Source organism: Limanda limanda, chromosome 21 (assembly GCF_963576545.1).
Source record: "Limanda limanda chromosome 21, fLimLim1.1, whole genome shotgun sequence".
In the NCBI taxonomy this organism is placed as follows: Eukaryota; Metazoa; Chordata; class Actinopteri; order Pleuronectiformes; family Pleuronectidae; genus Limanda; species Limanda limanda.
In genome coordinates, this window is record NC_083656.1 from 16,574,269 (window position 1) to 16,597,818 (window position 23,550).

At 40.6% G+C, this 23,550-nt stretch overlaps 1 protein-coding gene across 1 annotated transcript in view; it reads left to right on the forward strand.

The window, feature by feature from the left end:
* The window catches only part of cacna1g (calcium channel, voltage-dependent, T type, alpha 1G subunit), a 230,090-nt gene that overhangs the window by 73,060 nt on the left and 133,480 nt on the right, over positions 1-23,550 (forward strand). The window contains exon 2 of the mRNA XM_061094795.1: positions 11,374-11,485. Within this exon, the coding sequence (XP_060950778.1) occupies positions 11,374-11,485 (112 nt within the window). The remainder of the gene's footprint in view (positions 1-11,373; positions 11,486-23,550) is intronic.

A 23,550-nucleotide genomic window follows, 5' to 3' on the forward strand; every position in this document is an offset into this window, starting at 1 on the left:
TGAGTAGCTGCGACAACTCTGCCCCATCACCTCAGCTACAGACAGCACAGCAACAGAGATGGAACTCCACAATACTTCCCAATGAAAGCCTGCGTTGCCTAGCAACTCACAGTCCGCAGTGGCAAGATACAGGGGAGTTTCCTGGCTGATGAAAGAGATGTGTGTGTGTGTGTGTGTGTGTGTGTGTGGAGGAACGGTTGGTGTGGTCCCCCTTGGCGCATACACCTCACATGTCTAACTCACTTGTGAAAGCACGAGGCAGCAGCCCGCTCGCTGACTGCGTCTGCGGCTGAAACAATGACTGGAAAAAGCGGTATTTGCTTTAAATATTGACGAGGCACCCGGCTCATGAAGTCAGCCGTTTTTTCTTTTGCTGCTCTCACATAAAAATTGATCTCTGCATACAGTTCCTCCTGAGAATCCCCCTTTCTGTCAGAGTAATTGTTGGTGCACTGGATGCATCCATATTCATGAGCCGGGAGCCAGAAACAAAGTTGCTGCCTATTCCAACGGACAGTGTCTTGGAGTGAGGGCTGAATTTATCAATAATGTAGGCTGGTAAAAGTTTAATGGTGTTTGCTGTCGTCAATATCGCCCCCCATGGGAAATCATTAGGAAAGTCATCTAACACACACACACACACACTGTCGTGAAATGTTTTGTAAGGACATTAAACTGATTTGGGTGCGTGTTCAGCTTTCTCTCTCTCTCACGTGTTTCTTCCTTCCCCTCGTCTTTCACATTCTTTCACATTTCTTCTTCCACTCCTCCGTGTCATCTCTCGCCTCATGCTCTGTCTTTCACATATTCCTCTTTCCCTGTTGCACCCCTCTCCCACTCCCCACCTCCTCCATCTCTCTCCCATCCCCTACATCCACCCCGCTTGGTTCTTGCTCGTTTCCTTTTTTTTTCTTCTTTTCCTCATATGGTAGGCACTGATACAGCTGGTGTAACAATATGCTGCCATTTCCCTCAGCCTCCTAACTCCCAGGCTCCTGACTCAGGCCTCTGATAAGCCGTGTCAGCCCGCGGTTGGGATATACAGCGTTATACCAGCAGGATTTTCCACGCCACGTGTCCGGACGCCTCACTGTAACACGGCGGCCTTTTTGCTAAGAGTTGCAGCGCTCAGTGTGTCGCTGAGGCAGTTCATTTTCAAGCTTGATGCTTATTCAAAGTAATGACATTTAGATAACAGTTATTGTGCTTGTGTGTGTCCGAGCAAAATGTCCAGTATTGTCGGTCTGCGTGTCGCCTGGTCGCCTTCCTCCCTAACTTTCTAGGTTTCAGAAGAAGAACACTTAAACACTTTATTGTCACAGACAGGGTTAAATTATTTTACTAAAACCAGATTTTATAAAAAACACAACAATGAGCTGAATTTGCAGCTTTCACTAAATGCAGTCATTCAGAAATTAAAAAGTTATACAAGCATGGTCACAAGTGTTTGCCTTTAGACAGGCGAAACTTACCTTTATGTCAACATATTAGATGACATTTTGTCATGTGTTTGTGTAACTTGGCTTCTATAACAGCCAGTTAACCCTTAATATATGTCTTTAGTAAACACGTGGTCATAAGCATGCACAGTAATGAGGCTCAGGTGGATTAGGACCATCCTGTCTCCGAGAGGCAGTCATCCGCAGCTCGGCATCAACTCAGATTGTGGAATGGAAGCATTTGCTAACAGATTAATAGATTAGGTGAAAGAGAGAGAGGTAAAGTAAGCATACACATCTAGGAGTTTAATGTTCACCTGCCCAGAGCTGGTAGAGGAACACGACCAGAAAACGGCTTGTTTATCTGATGATATGGCCTTCTTCATGAGGGGGGGCTCACAAACCTAGATAAACCGATGTAATTGTGTGAATTCACACTCGGCAAGAGCACGCAGACGCACACTCACACACCGCACTATGACAGTGACGAATCGCACATTACAAAGGGCTGCTGCAGTCGCTCTCAATATTTCATGAACATCCTTCCTCTTTCAGTTCTCTGCGTTCTTTTTTTAATAATTTTATTCTGGCGTGTTCAGCTTCTCTTCCTCTGGAAAAAAAGTTTCATTCTTGTCAGCCCCCTTCCCAGAAAATCGCTGGTGTATGATTGTACAGACAGAATACTGAAAGAAGAGGGGAAAGAAAGTGAGATAGAGTTTGGTGAAAGGAGGGATTGATATGAGCTGAGCAGTAAAGGTGAGGGAGCAGCAGCAGATGTGTCTGACTTGAGAGATGAACCTCACTTTTCACCCAGAGCTACCTTCCTTCCTGTTTTGCGCCTTCACATAGTTGCTGGGTTTTCCTTTGTTGCTTTGTAAAGATTCCTCTCAAAAGATATGGAAGAAGGTATAACTCTCCTGAGCCAGCCAGCGCCGTTTTCAGTCATGAACTCCGGACTATTTCTTGGGACTGGAGAGTTTTCCTTTCACACTTGAACAACGCAGCAGGAGATTTTCTGCTCGGACTTGTTCAAAACAAGATTCTCCACTCTTGTTTAAAACGCATCAACACCAGTGTCAGCTCTTAACGTCTGTCGCGTGTCAGAAACAACATCTACCAACTCACAGTGAATCCTCCGGAGAATCTCCTGTTTTATTACATCTGCTAATAGGGTCTTTGCTTGGGGACTGTCAGAAGAAACTCCAGAGAGAGCCCAGAGCATCTCACTCAGACATTTGCTTTCTTACATGCACTCCAGATAATGTCCACAGTTTACCTGAAGTTCAGTGCATGTCTGAAAGAAGGTTAAGACAAAGAGAGGGGCATTCATGAGTGGTTTACGTCTCCTCACAGCGTCCATTTTATAATCGTTACCCCAATTATTTTCTCTCTTAAACCTAACCCCTGGCTGAATCTAATCTCACACAGTCCTGGCATACTTTATCAGCACGTAAAACTTGACCAAATCTCACCCAAGGAGAAACTGCTTTTATTTTTTAATGGTGATTAGTTACAGTTTTGGAAGGAGCTGTCAAGTTTCCTGCCAGCAGCGGTGGCAGATCAGGAAATTCTCATTCGGTGAATAATCACTAAAAAAGAAAAAAATGCATTTCATCATTTCATTTTGAGCAGCCAAATCCCCAATTCAAGACCACCAAGGCCACTCAATGCATTTTCTGTGGCCTCATCGCTCTCTCTGTGTGTTCAGTTGTGTGAGGCCTGCTATTTCGCATGAATTGCCAGTGCATTTGAGTTTCATGCAGAGCAGAAATGTTAAGACAATGTGTAAAACCATGGATAACGTGATCTTACACAAGACTGGATTTGTGAACTGGCACAGCAACACGTCTCTTTGAGTCTGTGGCAAAGGGAAGGTCCCCTGCTTGTCCAGTTTCTCTTTTACTGTGTGTTTTTAGATTAGTATCAATAAGGGCCCACAGCTAACTTTTGACCTTACATGACTCTTTGGTAGTGGTTAGCGGTATCGCTCATATCACTGGCAACGATTCATGTCTCAAGTGATCTTTAATAGCACGTTTTAGCCCCCCACACGTGATGGAAGTTTGAAACAGCCTAGTTTATGTCTGGCAACTAGACTGCATCTTTTCTTGAACCCCTCTCATCCAGTAAACAATAAATCTACTAAACCTAAACCTGTTTTTCTATGTCCCTGCTTCCATCTGTCCATATCCTCCTGCTGTTACAGTCTACCTTATGCTTCAAGTCCCACTGACAGCTTTTAGTGAGGGAATGCGCACACACACACACACACACACTTTGTGACGTATGTTTAAATGTCGCTGCACCCGTCCCACCTCCAGCTCAGCTTCCCACCTGCTTCCCTGAGCCAGAGCACCTTACATTCACCAGCAAGGCGGGGATTGGCCTTTGTCAGGTTTGAACTTCATGGCAGAATGAGTTTTAATCATGAATAGACGCCCTGTGCACATCCTCTGTAAAAAATCCTCTGTGCTTTGATCTGAATTCCTTTCATGAACATAATTGGGAGTTCTGAAGCCAGAATTTCCACAGGTTGCATCAAGCAGCCGGTCTCGGCTCCACACTGTACACAGTAGGCAATGCTCCTGCCCTTTCTACATGTTTTAGATTTTTTTTTTTTACATTTAGTTAACAATTAATTGCAGCTCATAATTGTGAAGACATGTTCAAATGGAGAACTGTGGATGAAATATGTGAGTGATTGTGATGAAACATATTTTTTATTAACCACATCTTTAAAATCATGTCTCAAGTGCAGCAGACGAGCTCTTTGTTCAGTTCAAAGGCTTGAAAGCCCTATTTGTTTGAGCTGAACTGCTTTACATTTTGAACTCAAGTTTGTTGGTCATTAAGGCGCTTTCATACCAACCTTGTTTGAACAATGCCTTTAGACCTGTCTGAAGCAGAGTACCAGGTGTGAAGTGGGCCTCACTCCACGGTCTGGACCAATGGATCGAACTTGAGTCTCTCCAGAAGAGGTGGCCTTGGTCTGGATCAAATTGAACCAGGGTTTGTCTCATTTGTGGCACTTTTACCGGATAGTTCAGGCTTTCTTTCTTTTAACCAATTGCGAGAAGTTGAGAACAAAAAGTTTAATCTTAAACAAAGTTCTAGTTGTTAAACAGAGGTTTTGGAACTAATGCATTTTCTATTAACATCACAGCACAGACGAAGTGCCACTGACAGTCATTGATTGACAGTTCTACCCATTTACTCAGAAGAGTAACCATCTAAACCTATGCATTTTCCTTCTGAAAAAACATGACAGCTTTTCATGAAACCCTGTCAAATTTACCTCAGTCTATGCACCTATACTTCTACATGAATAAATTGAAAGTGTGATATATAGTGATGCAATTACATAACCAGACTTTATAACCTCCACCAAGGAGGTTGTTGTCATCTGCGTAAATTTGAGGATTAAGGATTTCAAATATAATTTCATAAGGGCACTGAGTGCTATTCCAGTTGTCTATGTGCAGTTCAGATCATATTTGCAGGTGTGTAAAAATTAAACCTGAACAAATTAAATTTTTTCCAGGACTATAGCACAAGCGTTATAATTTTATTTTAGATTTGCGTGTTGGTTTTCCACATAAATTTGGTTATAAAAACTGTGTTTCTAGGATGCATTTTTCTTTACGAGGATAATGTTCAACAGTTTTAGGACTGAACCATATTTTTCTGCTCCAGCTCTCAGTGCAGCTGTGCCATCCCGTCACGTCTGTGAAGGATATCGATTTTGAGGAAAGAGCATACGGAAAGCCTTCATGTCGTATATGTGGAGACGGACTGAGCAGAAACTGATGCAGACCCACGTCCTGGGTTAGTTATAGTAAACACAATGAATAATATCTCTTCAGAGAAGCTGGTCTGTATTGATCCCCCTTGGACCCCGTGTGCACCTCATGGCCTTCTGCTGCAGACTCATCTCCCCACTCTAATGTAGGAAATAATAAGGGAACATAATGAGATGAGCGGAAACTTTTTTGTGTCAAACTTTATATCTTTCGAATCTATTACTGGTACTTGTGTCCTGATGTCTGGTGTCAGATCATTAGTGGACAGCAAGTCAATCAGCAGCGTGATGCAGAGTGGCAGGGGAGGACATGGGGTTTGCATATTGTTTTCCCTTCATTAGGCAAGAAGAAAGGGACTTAAAATGTGTGTGTGTGTGTGTGTGTGTGTGTGTGTGTGTGTGTGTGTGTGTGTGTGTGTGTGTGTGTGTGTGTGTGTGTGTGTGTGTGTGTGTGTGTGTGTGTGTGTGTGTGTGTGTGTGTGTGTGTGTGCTTTATTACATGCGAGAGAGATGTCCCCAAGAGTGAGGTAATATAGAATTCAGTGTGTTTTTACGGTGTAGATGAGTTTGATATTGTTGCCTCTCTGATGAAAGCATTGTTGTGTGGGTTCAGTGAGTTTGCATGTGTGTTATTGTGTGTGCCTGTAGTGTGGGAGCAGGCTTCTTGCTTTCAGGGTTTTGACAGAGCATATCAGTGTGTATCTTTCCTCTAATTGAATCCATCCCTTAGGGCGTCACCGCTTGTTTATGTGCTGACACCATGAAGGTGTGTGTGTGTTTGCTGAAGGCAGAACACTACAAACATTTTCCTTATTGTTTAATTATAGCCCACTAGCTGTAGAGATGGAGGAAGAGAACGAGAGCAGGAGAGAAAGAGTTATTGATTAAATTAGTCAGATTATTCATGGCTTTGTCTCTATCCCTCTGCTGTCCCTTTGATTACTTTCTGTTATTAAATTGTCGATATAAGACCACAGTCAAAAACTTCATCAGTTGAAACGTTCTGTAAGTGTTCTTCTAAGTGTCGTTGCTTTGTCAGTTGGGAAATAGAAAATCTACTTCGCTTTCTCTCTGACCCTGATTAAAAAAAACATGCTTCCTCAGCTTGTTTCAAGCTAATTTCATGCAAACAAGATTCACATTACATCTTCCTCAGTGTATTAATTACCTGTAATGACTTCAATATACTGCACTCTTTACTAGTTGTGTGTAAATTACTGCAATATTAACATCAGCATCAGAGTGATATCAAGAAAAGGGCAACAAAATAATGGTAAATGCTACCACATAGAAACAGGTGCAACACAAGTGCAGGAGAATGGGAAAAATCTACTAATGCTGGCCAACGTGGCTAAAGGTTAAACCAGTGAGGCTATAGCAGCAAACCAGTGAGCATATTTAGTAAAACGAATGATATCTTATGTTACACAATAAGCATTCATTCATGTTTCTTCTGACCGAATATGCACTCTCGTTTACCTCTGTTTTTGGTCTCCACAGATCTATAAAATAAATATCCAACATTTTTATGGGAGGCTGCTAACTGTCAGTCTGCTGCGCAGGTGGCAGTGAACAATGTGTCTTTAGAGCCTTTTCTGCTGAAAATAGAGAACAAAAAGATTTTCACGAGAATATTGAGAAACGAAAATGGAAAAGTTCCAACTGTGAAATCCAAACAATGAGCCAAAGACGATAGCAGCTCTGTAGAGCTGAGAGGAATAAGGTGTTATTGACTCCTCCCATATTCAAGTAATCATGTAATTCACAAACAAATTTTGATTCAAACTAGTTTAAGCAAATCTTTGTTATATTGCTAGCTATCTTTTCAACACATATAAGAGGAGGTGTATTTTTCAAAGATGATGGATTTTGTTGGTGATGTGTTGTTGTGAAAGTTCCGTAGTCCGTCTTTGACCGTTGTTTGTCAATCAGCTCACTACTCAGTTGTCAGTCTTCCAGTTTTTCTATCGCCCCAAACCCCAACCTTTCGTTTTCAATAGATTCCTGACTGCAGTGAGATAGCCGCCTTGTTTAATAACGGACCATGTAATGCATCCAGTGAACCACTCTGTGCATAGCAGCAGAAACTAATGACGCTCGGCATCAGTATTTATGTAGGATCTTGACTGTAATGACTACCTTTGGTACCATGGTGCTGAATGCCAAGAGAAAAAATGGTCATCCAATGATACATAATGACTTTAGAGACTTTTTGGCATTCAGGTTCTTTCTCCGTGCATTATATCTGCCTGCCGATAATAAATATACAGGAAGGAAGCATCAAATGTCTGATCCAAGGTCTTGGACAACTCTCTGACTTTAAATCAAGGCACCATGGACTAAGTACAGAGTGTTCCCAATCCTCAGTGCAATCATTTCTTGCGTAATTCATTCCACATTCTACTGCTTTCCTGCCATACTCTTTACTTGAAATCATATTTTTTACTTGTTTTAACTACATTTTAAATGAAGACAGCACATATCTTCATATTTTAGCAGCTTCACACTGAGTCTTCATAATTCCCCCAAACTCTGCTCATCTGCTACAACAGCTCCTCCATCACATTCTGTCCCTCAGTATGTAGTCTGACTCTGTACAGAAACCCAGCTGAACCAGCTGCCTTTGTACAATACACCCAATTTCCTTGCTGTCATGGTTGTACGTGTTATTTAATGATTTGCTTGTATGTTAATGTGAACTTTTTCATGCTGACCTGGTCACACTGAGGGGATAGTAAGCCATGAGGTATTTTCATTCTTCTGGTCTTGTGTTACCACAGTTTGGGCAAAACCAAATACTGAAACGGATGCATTCATCGGATAGTGGCTCAGGACGTGTGTTCTTACAGGCAGTCGGTCTCTTTAATAGCACTGTGGTGTGTTTCTGTGTTTCTGATGTGCTCATGCCACGAGTGTTCCACTGATTGTGTGTAGGTTTTGCTTTTGCATTAATGTATTGCAGATAACCTTGGCAAACATCCCAGGGATAACCATACTGAGTGATATAGTTTACACGGCAATAATCATACAGTTTAACAGTGACAATAGAAAAGAAGGCCTGCTAAATTGAAAGTTAACATATCATAAAACATTTACATAACACAGATGAACCACCCCACAATACAATGTGATATTTTAGTCTTTATTGTGTTTCCATTAAAAGTTGGCTGTGAAGGCTAAAATATAGTGGCATTGGCTTAAAACAGATTTTCATAGAGAGCTGATGTAGATTAGAATATATAATCTGGTCTGTTAGTAACAAAGAAGTGCAGTAATTGATCAGAAGTATTTATATTCAATTATTATTTTGGAACAGGAAATACATCTTCCTGAATAAGCCAGTGAAAAAGTTGATATTTTCATTTATTCTAGTTGACCGAGTGTTTCCCTGTCAGATTTCTGCAGCTCGTCTGGAGCCCGATGGATCATGTTTATGAACTGAAACTTTCCTGAACTAAAACGACTCAGAGCTCAGCTCGGGTGAAGGTTGATGATGTCAGTAACTTACAAAGACAACCCCGTGCAGCTCATTATTTTTAATTAGCCCCACCTTCTCAGCCCTTAACTGTGAGCTTCTGTAGATGCCACCACTGTGTGTCGGCAACAGTTTGTGTCCCCCAAAACTTTCAGCGCCACTTCTCTCACACTACAGGTCTGATAGCCGGAGATTTAGTTTCCTGTTTAATGATTCCACTCTCCATACTGACTGATCTTTTTAATTACATCCCCTTGGACTCACAAAACTTTGTGCGCATCCTCAAGTGTGTGACATAATCCTCCGCTGCCTTCCAGATGCAACCATCTTTACCCAAATGATGCTACTGAGGTTGCTTCTGGTCACAGACTCTTATATCCCTCCATCCTGCATCTATTATTCACTAGATCCTGTTCAATACTGTATTGAAACTCCCACCGAGTATCACATTCCGGCCCAGTGTCTCTTGGAATTACATTTTAATTGGATGACTCTGCAGCGCAAGATTAATGTCCAGGGCCAGTGTTCAGGGCCGGCACAGGAAGCAGGGTGGCCTTTGTTTTGCGAGGTACAAAGAAAACGTTTTGGGTTTGTGGTAGTGGATGAGCTCTGACGTTCACAGAGGAGAAGGTGGTTTATCCAACCTTAACAATTGAAGCAGAATCAAAGACGATGAAGCCGAGATTTCTTTCTCAGGGTCAGGTCAAGGCCAACAATTCTGAATGGCATCCTTTTCAGTAATGCAAGTTGACCGTCCAGGGGTACAGGTTGTGGAGGTGATTGCTTTGTGAATGTGCACACAGTACGCTTTCACACACACTTGATGCAAAGGGAAGGCAGCTGCTCACAGCGCACACACACCCACAGGCCCCGGGGTATTGATCCTCTCTGTGATCGAGTGTGACCCCCCTGTTTTATGGTATTATGAGAATTGTTTCCAGTAATTTTTGTCATTATGAAATTAGACTTTGGCGGGCCGCTCTAGGCAATTAATGGGAAATGCTGCTACCTGGCTGGTTAGTGTGGCCGAGAAACCAGACCAATCAGTTAGCTCATGTTTAATTGCTCTCGAAGAAGGGATGGTCCCGTTCCCATCCTTCCTGTGACAGGTTGAGGCCATCACAACCGTGATTTTAGAATGGTACAGTTTGGTTCAATGACTGATGGAGGAAAGCTGATGAAGAACGGCTGGCTGCTGAGGAGAGGTCTGTTGAATCCACTGTTACAAGAGTAACAAGCAACACTATAACACTTATATTCTCAAAGAACCACAAACAACCGCACTTGCAGAATTTGTCAATACACTACACCTCACATTCCCTTGCTCTCATTGGTTGTCCACCTAGTGACCAGTAGCATTCAAACGTGAAATGAGTAGTTTTAAACCGAATGTTAAATGATCTGATGATGATGTGTTTCTTAATCAGAGGGACAGGTGAGGAGTAAGGACTAGGAGAGCTGGGGATGGGTTGCGTGATGCGAGGCAGGGACATTGTGATTCATGGTGGCCATTTTCACCCCGAGTTCACTAGGATAAACCATAAATAAATTATTTTTTAAAACATTCCGGCTGTACATTATTAATTCGCCCAAAAGACCTGTGTCAAGCTACAAAGTTACTTAAGGAGTGATGTACAAATATGGCACTGGCTTTTTTTATTCTCTATTTTACTCTCTAGCACGTGTTTTTTTTTTTTTGATTTGATGTATTATGTCTGGTTAAAAAAAAAAAAGTTACAAATCATTAAGTTCCCTGTTACCGTTCATCCTGCTGTTATATAAATAGTTTGTTTGTGTCAGTTTGGGGACCATGGCGACCCAGCTGCATTATGGGTCAGCGGGATGAATGAGCAAGTGGAGGGTAATGCGATAAAAGATGGACAGGTCGTTTGTCCTCACCATGGTCCTCACAACCTGCGCACTTTAACACACATACACAGATGTGAAGCACATGATACACACACACACACAAACACGCGCACACACACAAACAGACACTCACACTCACAGAAACTTGGATGAGGAACGGCCTGTTGTGTGTAACATTGTTTACCAGCGGTTTACAATGTGTCCACTGCTTTGGACAGAATAGCAATCCATATGTCTGTGCATCTTTATGTGTGTGTGTGTGTGTATCTGTGTGTGTGTGTGTCTGTGTGTCTGTGTGTGTCTGTGTGTCTGTCTATTGAAGAAATACCAGTGTAATCTGTGTTTATTCTCAGCACTGATTAGTGTCACATAGCTCAGCTTGTTGTTTAACTTAACTACATTAGAAATGTCCACTTTGACATTGTGGTCATTCAATTTCGTGCGCTTTAAATCAAGATGTCGTCACACTCAGGTACTCTAAATCTGGATGTTTCATCCTAGTATTCTCTGCATATGTCATATTCTCTTTAAAGTTTGAATTCAGAACCTTTCCCAACACTCTAAACATTTTCCAACAGGCCTTGTTGTGTTAACCAGACAGCTCCTGGGTTGACAGGGGTAATGAGGGCAATGACTGTCACTCAGAACAGCTTCTTCCTGTTTTCCTCTGCATAGATCTTTCTTATAGAAGTTTATACATTTGAATGAGACAATGAGGTCACTGGAAACAATGTCTTTGTTCTGCTTGTTCTAGTTTTCTGCCTCTGTTATATTCCTTAACTGTTGTCCACATGGTTTGAACGTGCGTCCATGTTGGTGATTCTGCTGAACTGTGTGACACTGGGCATGTTCCATCCCTGTGAGGACAGCGACTGCAAAACGGAGAGGTGCAGGATCCTGCAGGTAAGACCCATGTTTAAATTCTGTGATTTTGTCTTTCATTTCGTGTAAAACAAATAATCTGTGAAAACGGATATTTTACTTCTTCTACAATAGAACCAAAAATGTGTTATTGTCTGTACTCTGATGTGTAATCCGAGGTCAAGGGTCATAATTCTGGATCCTACACTTCCCACAATGCAGCATATCATGTCTCATGACTTTATAATGTCTTGAGACCCTGCCTGCACCCTAAGCATCAACATCCATGCACCCAGTTTGTAAGAAATGCTTTTGGCAACGAGTTTGCAGTCTATACAAGCTTGAGCCCAGAAAAACATAAAACCACTGTTTCTGCAGAGTTTGCGGTTATCTCTATCTCCTAAATTTAGTGAAGTGTCCCATTTAAGTAATATATGTATAGTGGCACTGTTGGTATCATAGTAAGGTCTATCCACTGAAAAACAGTTATCTTAAAATGTTTGAGGTGTCCAGGCAGTAAATCACATTAATCACTGCATAGTATCTGTTGATCTGTCTTTATCTTTATTTAATAAGACAAGCACAACCCACTAAAAATGTCCTCTAGTGTGACAAGCAACAAGGAAAAAACACATTAGAGGAACAACATTCAATCACATAGTAGATAAGGATAACAGATGCAGAGTAATGGTTGAAAGAGAGCACACACACTGTTTGCTTGTCAGAGAGCAGGAGCACTGAATAACACTGAGATGAATTATAAAAAATATATTTTATAAAAAACAACCAGTCTCAGAGAGAACTACTGAAACAATATTCTCAATCATATCTGGCCTCTGCAGCTCCCTCCATTTGCGAATAAATAACAGCATTGTGTGGAGGCGTTTCCATTAATTTATAGTCCTTCTTTAACCCAGCAAACACTAATGGAGGAGAATGGTTTGTTGTTGTTGTTTTACTGTTGGATGGGGAAGTCAAGCGGAGTGGGGTGAAGAAGGATTCATCTGTATTATCTGGCACCGCTCATCTTCTGGATAATATGTGATTCCAAATAGAATCAGAACAAGGACCTCTTATTTTCTTGTTCATGGCTTTGTTCGTTTATATGAATAGAGACCTACTGTTACTACATGTTTTCTAATGGTAAGTTCATTGGGCTAGATGTTTAAAAATCTGAAACATTTTCCTGAAATTAATCAAAGTTAAATTCTCTCCAAGATGTGTTTTGGGGAGAATTTAATCTTTTGCTCTCATGTTATCGAAACACTGTTTATGAGAGGAAAGTAGGCGAAAGGATAGGAAACAAAATGGGGAGGGAAGAAAGGCAAAGGAGAGGAAATGAGAGAAAAGTAGAGGAAAAGACCGAGATTGGAGAAAGCATGTTAGAAAGGAAAAGGAAAACATAAGTGAAGGAGAGGAATGGAAAGAGAGAAAAGAGAATGAGAGTGAGAGGAAGAGGAAGATATAGAACACGAAAGGAAAATTATGGAGAAGGGAAAGAGAGACAGTGAAGAATAGGTGGGGGGAAAGATGGGGCTAAGGGGAAAGACAAGGGAAAGGTAAAACCAGGAGGAGAAAACATGAAAGCTACTTCGGAGAACAGGACGGCCTGAGATGAAAACCTGAGGAGTCGACGTTTGCAGTCTGCTGTTGCTATGCAGCCTGCGCCCATCGACTTCCTCCTCCTCCTCTGCTCCACAATATGAGATGTGGTTTAATCCATCGTCTCTCCTCTCTGCAGCGCTGATACATGTCGAGCCTCCAGGTTAAACGCATTTTCATTAATTCCTCAGTGCCTCCTTCAATCTCCCCCACAGCTCCCCACATCGATATGTTTCGAGAGGGTAAAAGTTCACAACCTGCACCCTTCACGCTATGTGACAGATATTGACTCTTCACATATGTGCCATTCACATGTTCTCATATTTTTTTGAGCTCCCTTCGAATTAATGACCTTCGTACATCAAGTAAATGAAGGTCTTTGATAGCATGATCGGTGTTTCCCATTACTTATCTAGACGGTGGCGGCCCACCATATTCTACTTTGTCTCTAGTGTGTATACTGTGTACAGCACAGACTGGTTCTCACATCTACACATTACAGTCCCTCTGCTCCAAAGTGTACCGGATCACCTTTTATTAAAATTAAACCTGTAGACCATAATCACATGGCGGCCATTTCCCTCTGAAGACACTGTGCGGGTGGGTTTAATCTAAGTTTAGAAGTCATACATACTCAGAGAATCTGACAGCTGTTTTATTTTCACAGGTCATTTCACAGATTCCTGACGGCGACCATTCGAGCTGCTTCTATTTTGAATTATCAATCCAGATACACATTTTATTTAAGACTGTAAGGAAAATATGCTGGATGTAATCAACACATTCTGGTCATGTCAGTAAGGTTATGTACTGTTATACACACTGAAACATGTTTCTGTGTATTCTTCATAAAGTTTACTTCGATGCAAAAGTTTGTTTCAGGTACTTTAGCATTGGAATTAGCATTTAGATAACAGCTTGATTCCCATGCATTATTCTTCGAGGCTTAAATAATTGTTTTTCAAAAGTGAATTGATATCTCAGGATTAGACTCCTCACGTAACATATTAAACTGATGTGTGTTTGAGCGTATATCTATAGCAGTCTTAGAGGAAATGAGATGGCCACTGTAAGTAGGTAAAAGTTATTTATAGAGCACTTTGCACAGACATAAGTCACATAGTCCCATACAGCGTAGCTTCCAAAGTTCAAAGCTAAAACAAAATAATACTATATAAATTTCCTATAGCACAACACTAATGCCACTGTGCTCCACAGTTACTCATATAAGTGCCTGAACTCTCAGATCCAACACATCAGTAGTGCTAATGAGGGAGCTCAGCCAGGTTCTCTGCTCTGTGATGCTCGCTAAATGAGCTCTCATCTCCCGACACAGGTAATGGCTACTGCAATGATCACAGGCCAGTGTGAAGCTGCACGGTAGATCGGAAAGTTCACCCCCGCTCATTGAGTCAGTCCTGCTGAAAAGTTGAGGCCTCTTTTTATTTCTTTTAATTATATACTTTTAATGACACTCAAAATCCATTTTAAATGTGTCAGATTCACCAGTGCATAACATCAAATCTAATCTAATTGTGAGAATTTTGCCTTAAAGACTTATAGTAATATTTTACTTTTTCCTCCCATAAGAGGCATAATCTACTGGAGTTATTCCATATTTTGAATTATGCAACAATCAAAAGACTGTCTGCAAAATGGGTAATTTTAAGCAAATGGAAATTACCTTCTTTCCTTCATTTGAGACTCTTTATCAAGTTTACACCACCACCACTGTTACCAATGCTAGTTGTGTGGCTCTAGTTAGTTCAGTGTCCTTTCAGATGATATTTCTATACTAAAATGTCTTCAGGACTAGTGGATGCATTGCAATTATATTTTGAAAAGTCATTCCCTGTGCCCAGAGGATTAATTCTAATAACTTACCTGATCCCTTGCCATTTAATCAAGCACCACCATACCTTTTTTTTCAGCTCCCCCCCCCCCCACATGCCACTAAATGACGAAAACAAGTTTAGCTTTGACTTTTTTCCACTAACAGAAATCAAAATGCAACATTGCTACTAATTTAACCCAGCTAAACAAATAGAAAACAACATCACATAATAACACATCAAATAAAATTTCATATACAGTTAGAGTGAGACATTAAGGAATGAGTGATGATTTAGGCAATGGAATTGTTTCTCTGACTATATGGCAGCTTTAATGTTAAAGATTTACTCTATTTACCCCCAAGGAGAGAATTCAATAAAGCCCATTCTGCTCCGAATGCAACAGCAGGAACAAATTTAACCCTCAACATGCCTCCCAAAGCTGCTACAGTACAATAGTATGTCTATGGAGAGCTAATAACATTATTACCTGTACTATGGGAGCACTGGGTCATAGAACAATGCACAGAGAGAGGAAGATAGAAGGAGGGAGAGGAGATGGCCAGCAGAAGAATAGATTTAGATTCTATGCTGAGATGGAGTTTCCTACACTTGTGTTCAGCCGTAGTGCTGCTGCTACATGGAACTACTGTACAAGCTGTCAGGTGTGAATGGAACACACACACACACACACACACACACACACAAACACACTGTAGTTCACCACTACATCAGCCTGGCATGTGTCTGGAGGATGAAGAAACGTCAAAGCTTGTGTCTGTGTGAGCGTCACAGCCATCGGTGGTGATTGAGCTGAAAAGTCTTTCTCACAATATTATCTCCCTCCACCTGTGTAGAGTAGATCTCACCTGAATGGCAGATTACAGTCGGCCCGCTGTATTGTCCTCACCATGAGGCATACACCGCCTCCATGGGCACGTATGGCATTCCTCCTGGCTGTATGTCTGTGTGATGAAAGCATCTGACCCCTGTCAAAAGGGCATTCAGACTTGTGACAGGCAAAATTAGCATACATAGTGGCTAAGATTTATTTTCAGGAGAGGGTGCAAAGCAAATGTTTTCACCAATGAAAATGATGGGACCTTTGTTTTAAAACACATGCACACACACACACACACAACTCTATGTACAACTTTCATTTATATCTGTTAAGATGCCTTTGGTCCAGAACATAGGGGTCAACTTTATATGTCTCTATTTTTTAATATTTTTAAAGTAAATGTATGCACAGTGTGATCTCCGCTTTTCTTTCTGATCACGGCAAAAAGTCCGTCAGGAAGTGTTGGCTGAGAAGGTTTAATGATAAATCAATCACCTTGCTCGCTGCCTTTTCGGTGATTATTAAATACAGCATGCCGCAATGTAGGAAACAAAGGAGAGAAAGGAAAAGTCCAGGCACTGTGGGTTTCTGCTGAGAGGATAAATGTCACCATGTGTAGCTATAATGATTATGATGGTACGTTATTGTCATTCTAATTGGAAAATCCTCTTGTATTACCGCAGCTCCATTTACAACATCACATCAAATCAGCTTTAACAATTGATGATTACATCACAAAACATCTTCAAGTTCCTCGAACTGACATTGGCTAATTAAGGCTAATTCATTTAAGTTAAACATTTGGTTTTGGGTTAATGTTGTCCCTTCTTACTGTTGCTCAGCTGCCGACAACACCGGTCATACTGTTCCCTGGGTAAACCCGACACAGCTGATCATTGGATTTTTGACACAGTGGTATTGTCATAGCCTGAAACCTTCCTTCATAAAAAGCCTTGGAATACTCATTAAGGAGAAACTGTTATCATCAGTGGTGCCAAGGTACAGACATATTATGATTGCACACACAAATCAAATAGCCATTCAAAACAAGAATAAATTACTCCATCAATTTCAACAAGGTAAAACAACTAACAACAAATTAAAAGTGTATCATTCAATACTTAGACAAATAAATAAATTAAACAAAGAAAGATAAGACAATTAAAAGTGACAAACAATCAATTCGTCAGTCATTAAACATTGTAATTGCCTCAGCAGTAATCTAAAGATTTAATGAAGCATATGCCAGATAGTTGTGCATATTAACAACAGCATGTGTGTAAAACGGCTACAAAGTTCACAAAAAAGCATGGCTGCAAGACGGGGCTACAAAAGCTTTATGAGTAAATGCTGAATGAGCAACATTGTGATGTACAGTATCCAAAGTGTGTAACTGACTGTCTGCCCATAAATATCATCACGTGGTCTTTTATATAGAGGAAAACTGCTTCAACATGTCTTTTTCAAGTAAAGAAAGATACGATTTATTTCTAAAAAAAAAATCAATCTCAATCTCACTTTGAGTTTAGCACTCAGCATTTGTGGTAAAGTGCACTTGGAGCATAAAGGCTCCCCTCAGGAGGTGATGAGAGAGGCATCTTTAAGTGATTATCACCAGGAGGTCATAAAAAGTCAGGGTTTGGTCCAAATCCCAATAAAAATCTTACGAGTGTTCGATGTGGAACCGAACAGATTGGGACTGGGGACCCAAGCAGCATCAGTTTTATTTTCCACCACAAAGTAATGTAGATTGTATATTTTTATACAAGCAAGTTGTAAAGTACCAAACAAAACAATAAAAATGATAAATGAATAAATAACTTTAAATTGGCTAAACCTCTCACCCTCAAAGGACATGTGGAATAGATGGATGGATAGGTGGATAGATAGCCTTAATAATCAACCTACCTGTGGTGGTTGTAAAGATATTATGTAAGCACTTTCAAAATGTTCGGCCAAATACCAGAAAAGAAAGACATTTAACAAATTATCTTTACTCTGAAGCTGCTACACTCATATTACTCAACATTATAGTCTATTGATTGACATTAATCCCCGCTTATATCTAATTATGGAAAACCATGAGTTCAGGGTCAGTGTCATTACAGTCACCAAGGAACTGGAAGTCATCTCACTGAAAGCAGGGTGGAAGCCTTCTTGCTGCAATTTTCCGACTGATTGCTTATTGTTTACCCACGGCTGCCTGAGCTAGCTCGGGAACACATGTTGCCATGTGAATCATTCGGAGGAATGTTTGAATGGTCTGCAGATCTCGATTGTTTGTCAAGAGCTGCGACACGCTTGGACGCCATGCTGTATCACGTAACCGATTTGACACTTGGGGATTTGCGATTGAGCCACGACAAGTCATTGGGGAGTGTTTTAAGTGCACTCAGCATTAGTGATAAAGTGCACTTAAGGCATAAAGGCTTCAATCAGGAGGTTATGAGAGGGCATGTAATGTTGGCTCGCTTGACACGCTGATAACATGCAACAGAGCTTGCTGATGCGTGTGTGTCAGTGTGTGTGTGTGCGCACACTCCTTGTTCGCAGGCGATGTGAGAGCTAGCATGGCCGTTCACACACAGGACTGTTAAGCTGATGTGTTGTGTCACCATTAAAGCGGGAAGCTCATTCACATTGGTAGAGAACTTGTGTGAGGGTTTATCCGTGTCTGACTCTGTAATTATGTTAGAGTGAGGCACACATATGCTGATAGTCATGCATCTGCAAATAGTTGTAAAATGTATTTAGCATTAACGTGGAAAATGGCTCATACACACAAGCATGTACACACACTACCGTACCGTTTCCCACACACTCTCACATTAATGTTGGAGACATAACCGTAGTTACAGTTGTAGTGGTATTACTTCCAGTGTGAGGCAGTGAGAGAGAATGATGAGAACGGAGAAAGAGGAAAACCAGTAGCCGGAATTCCATCCATGTGTCTTTTCACAATTGCCATAAAAGTGTAATTGTATTGAAAAGTGACACGTTTGACACGTAAAGATGTGTTATGTCTGAAATGAAAACACGATGAGCCACTGGTGTGGATAGCAGCCTGTTGTTTTGGTCGCCTGTCGTCAGTGGTGGTATTCATTAAACATAACAGAAATCTGAGATATCACGTGTAGGTCACTGAAGAACTATTCATTCTAAAATAATCAATCATCACAAAGTATTAATGCCATAGATTAACAAAAATAAAATAACAAAGTAGGTAAGTGCTTTCCATAATGACTTGTATCATTTATTTACTATTCTTCTATTCACACTGAGCTGGAACCAGTCATGTAACACTTGATACTGACACTTGAATAGCAGAGGGCAACATATTTTGATGTTAACTCAAACTTGAATTATGTTATCAAAAAGAAGCAGGATCATCAAACTGTCCAATCCAGAGCTTGTTCATTTCTTTAAGCTCAGTAGTGTGTTAGACTTTAATTCATCAGGCCAGAAAACGTACTCTAATGAATGCTTATGTTGCTTTTGCTTATTATGTTACAAGGTAGGCTTAAATGTAAGCTGCCATGACACGTACAGAGAAATACTCTAATGCTACATCTGTTCTGGCTCTGAAATGATATCGACTTTCTTTTGCTTTAACAAGTATGTACTTTATTCTCATTATGATCCTTACTACAGTAGCTTTGATTTGAGGAAGTGGTTTCCAATATGTAACAGATGTAAATAGCAGTTGATAGATGGACCAATAAATTAAAATAGATAGTTGTCAGTGTGGATGTGAAGCTCATCTGTCACTGACTAATACGGTTATGTTTACTGATCTAATGACAATTTATTAAATATATACTGTTTGTAATGATAGTGGTACATTCACTCTTTGCACCAATGAGACATTTTGAGCTCATTGGAACTAGCAATCCAGCCAGTGGGGGGAAACACATTTTTTTATCGTGTCAGTATAGAATATTGGACTTTTCAGAGGCAATTTAGTAAATATTTGTTCTTACAAGGCTAAATGTCAGCTAAAAAATATTCATTCATTCAATATTTAACACATTTATAATGCTACCAATGAACACACACTATAACTGTATGACTTTTGCCGCCGTCAGAAATGCCTTCACTTCCTGTGCACCAGACAAACCCTGTAAAAACCCAAGAGACACTATAATTATTTATAACACATGCACGTTCTAATTGGTTTCAGATTGTCTAAAAATATTTAGTAAGCACCCGTGTCATTACCTGATTTGCTTTAACAATATATGTGCACATCCCTCAGTGTTTCTAAGTGTTATAGATTGGACTGACTCACCACCCGTGCTCTGCCGTCATTTATTGGCTCATTTCACACTTTTGTGAGTGTGACGCCGAATGAAAGCCAATTTTGTGAGGCTTGTCTGAAGCGGGATTAGGCTGGATGATATACCGTAATTAACTTTTCTGTTTTGTTGTCACATAATGCGAAAGTCTCATTAATCCTTGGAGACATTCCAAAAGTTGCGTAAAATTTTCAGTGGAGATAAACTACTCTGTCTCCCTCTCGCTTTGTGTCTTTTGAACGAAGAGAATGCAGCTGAGGGTAGAAATTAGGGAGTGTGTGAGCAGTGAGCCATTCAGCACGGGTCACTGGTGTCTGCTCCCTCAGAGGCAAGAGTGTGTGTGTGACTGTGTGTATGTGTGTTTAGCTTTTCTTGTCTCCACATGGACATATAACCAGCAGATCACAGTGACAACAGACCAACACATACAGTATTTCTCTTTTGGTAAATGCACAGCTGTGAATTGTAAGCGTCCGGGAACCTGGGAGATTTCAGGCTGTAATTGATGTGGAATTTAAAGAGCTACTCCTGTATGTTTAGATATTAGCTCTGATCAATGTTCGTCAGGACCATGCGACATGTGTCACGCTCCACTGATGTGCAATACAAGTTTCAAGGAATCAATATCCTGATTGCAGAGCTAGTGTTACAATGTGGTGCTGCTGTGGGGAAGCCTCAGGCCAGCATGTCCTGTTGACTCTGTAGAAATATAATGTCTCAGCCATGCATAGAGAGTGTTTGCATGCACGTTTGTGTGTGTGTGTGTGCGCTGATCGACATTTGCTCAATGTCAGTTTATTTCCCCGAAGACTTGGTCCCATGTTGTTTATGTTAAAATGTTCATGTATGTGTTGTGTTATCACTGTGTAGACGTATGTGTGTTAACAGTACATGTCTAATGTGTGTGTGTGGGACACTTCAGGCGGCAAGGTCACTGTGAGGAAATGTAGGCTTAGCTGATACAAAATAGAAGAGTGATAACTCCTTAGCAGAAACAAGAGAAAAGCCTCCAAAAGAGATCAGAGAAGGGAGGACTATTAGAGGAGAAAGCAATGGGGTCATTTTGCGCTCAGTGTGACGGTTAACAACTCTGCTCTCCTCTACTTCACACACAGCGCTCGTCCTGTCATATCTCAGGCTGTAACATCTGTCAATAGACTTTGTTGTTATTTTTCCAACAGAGTGTTGTTGTGCTCTGTTATCCATCATTCATGACCCAGTGTACAAAGCATCTTTTGAAGAGGTGATTCCTTACATGGGGGAAACAAAACACCAGTCCCCTCTACTAAAGCTTATGTTGAAGCTTTTCTGTCTTCTACTTATTATGTTAATTCTATGAACTTATTTAATTCATTCAAAGTAATATTTACCTAATTGAGTGGGCTTTTTACAGTATTGATTGCAATACAAACTTTAAAGCATGCATGACAGAAGTCAACTATTTGCTATGACTGGTATTTTCATGTCTGGACGGTAACTTCAGTTCACTGATGCAACCCTCTTCTGCTTTTTCTCGGTCTTGTCCAACGGTTGTGGTCTTTTAACGTTGACATTAAGATAAAATGTTGTCTACTTGTGTCCATAGATGCTGTCCCAAAACATTTTCCCAGGGATTATTAAATATATGTAAAGAACTGAAAATCAGATGTTGATTTAACTATAAAGACGTGAGCAAGACTGTGTACTATATGTTCTCTTCTACTAGTTTGGCTGAATTAGGCCTTTTAAAGAAATCAGCTGTAAATTACAGTATTCCTTAAAAATAGTCAAAGTCTATCCACACAAAAAACACTATGTTGATGGTAGAACTTCATTTTATCACTTGATTATATAGCTAATTTAAGTCATACAGATACAACTTGTCTTCATATTAGCTGTTAATACTGGAAACAGTTGCACAAGGTCATGTGCTTTGACGCTCCGGTGGCCTACATAAAAAAGTTAGTTCCAACACAGTCCAGATTAAATTTAGATATTTTCTTGTTTGGGGATCATGCACCGCTGAACAATTAGCTTTGAGCTTCTTCCGCCTCTTTTGGGGTAAATGAGTAGTGTGTTAAACATCTGGAGCTCTGCACTCTCCGGTGAGGGAATCAACCCGGTGCAGCTGTTTGGTGAAGACACCCTCTGTCTGCTAAGCGGTATGTCCTGAAAGCAGCCAGTACAATATGTTGAATACAATCTGTTGGGATTTCTCGGAAGACTCCAATAATGCTCTCCAAAGATGGGATGGATGAGCATTTTAGTTGTTCGTACACACACACACACGCACACACGCACACACACACACACACACACACACACACACACACACACACACACACACACACTCACAAACGAATGTACATTCCCGTGTGAACCTCTACAATTTCACTTCAGAGCAATGAGGGGCTAGCGGCTGCCTAAGCTAACAGGATTTGATATATTTATACATTTTCTGTTTTCATGTTTGGATGATTCATCTATCAGTGGGAGTCCTGTGCCTTGATCTCCTTCCAGATTTTTCATTTTATTTTTCTTTAACTTCTTCCCTCCTCATCTCCAATTCCTTCTCTTCTGCCTTTGTAAATTAATTTATTGATTTTCACATTTTGAGAAGGAAGGTTACGTTCCTTTTAACTCCGGTCCAATTCCCATTTTCATTCTTTGTCCTTGTTTTCCTCTTCAGTCCAATCCAAGCACAGCCTAAAAGTCAGTTGAGTGATCAGTGCAATGAGCAGTTTGTTCCAGGTTATTACTTTATGTGCTTTGATGTGAAACCATCGAGTGGCAAAACCATCATTAGGCCTGTGGACCTGTGCTGTCCACGAGCATCTGGTTTTCTGAAGTGTCCTTGAGCAAGACACTGAATCCTTTGTAGCTGCAAGGGAGCCCTTATCTCTTATATTGTCTTTTTCCCACTGGGAGCCTGACCTTCCAACAGCAGGGCAAAGATAAAGAGGATTCATCTGCAGTGATTAATTAAGTATCACATCAATGACACATATTCTAAGTTGACTTTTGAAACATCAAATGTGACAGATATATAAGCCCAACTAATACAATGGCATGCGTGTATTAAAATAAGCCAATGTCATATACTGTTGCTATATCTCTCCAATGTGTTGGCCAATAGATACACAGCAACTGCAGATGAAGCTGGAAGGTTCATTATTAACCTTGGGAAAAGTAACAGACATTTGTGGTGGTCCCTTTCCTTTCATATACGACAACCCCTTATCAGACCTAAGCCAGGCTATGTGGCATTGTCGGTCTGGGTGGTCTGCCAGTATGGTTCAGAACAAAATATCTCAACAAATATTAGATAGATAGCCAAAATGTTTTATACAGATATTCATGGTCCCCAGATGTCCCCAGAGATATTTCCTTGAATGTCACCAACAACTGAAAGTTCCATTAAAGCAGTTAATTATGTATTTCCACAAAAATGTATACTGACATACATGGCTCCCAGAGGATGAATTTAGCTATGTATATAATGTGACTAAAAAATAGCAAATGCTAAACTGAGATGGTACATGGTAATCATCATACCTG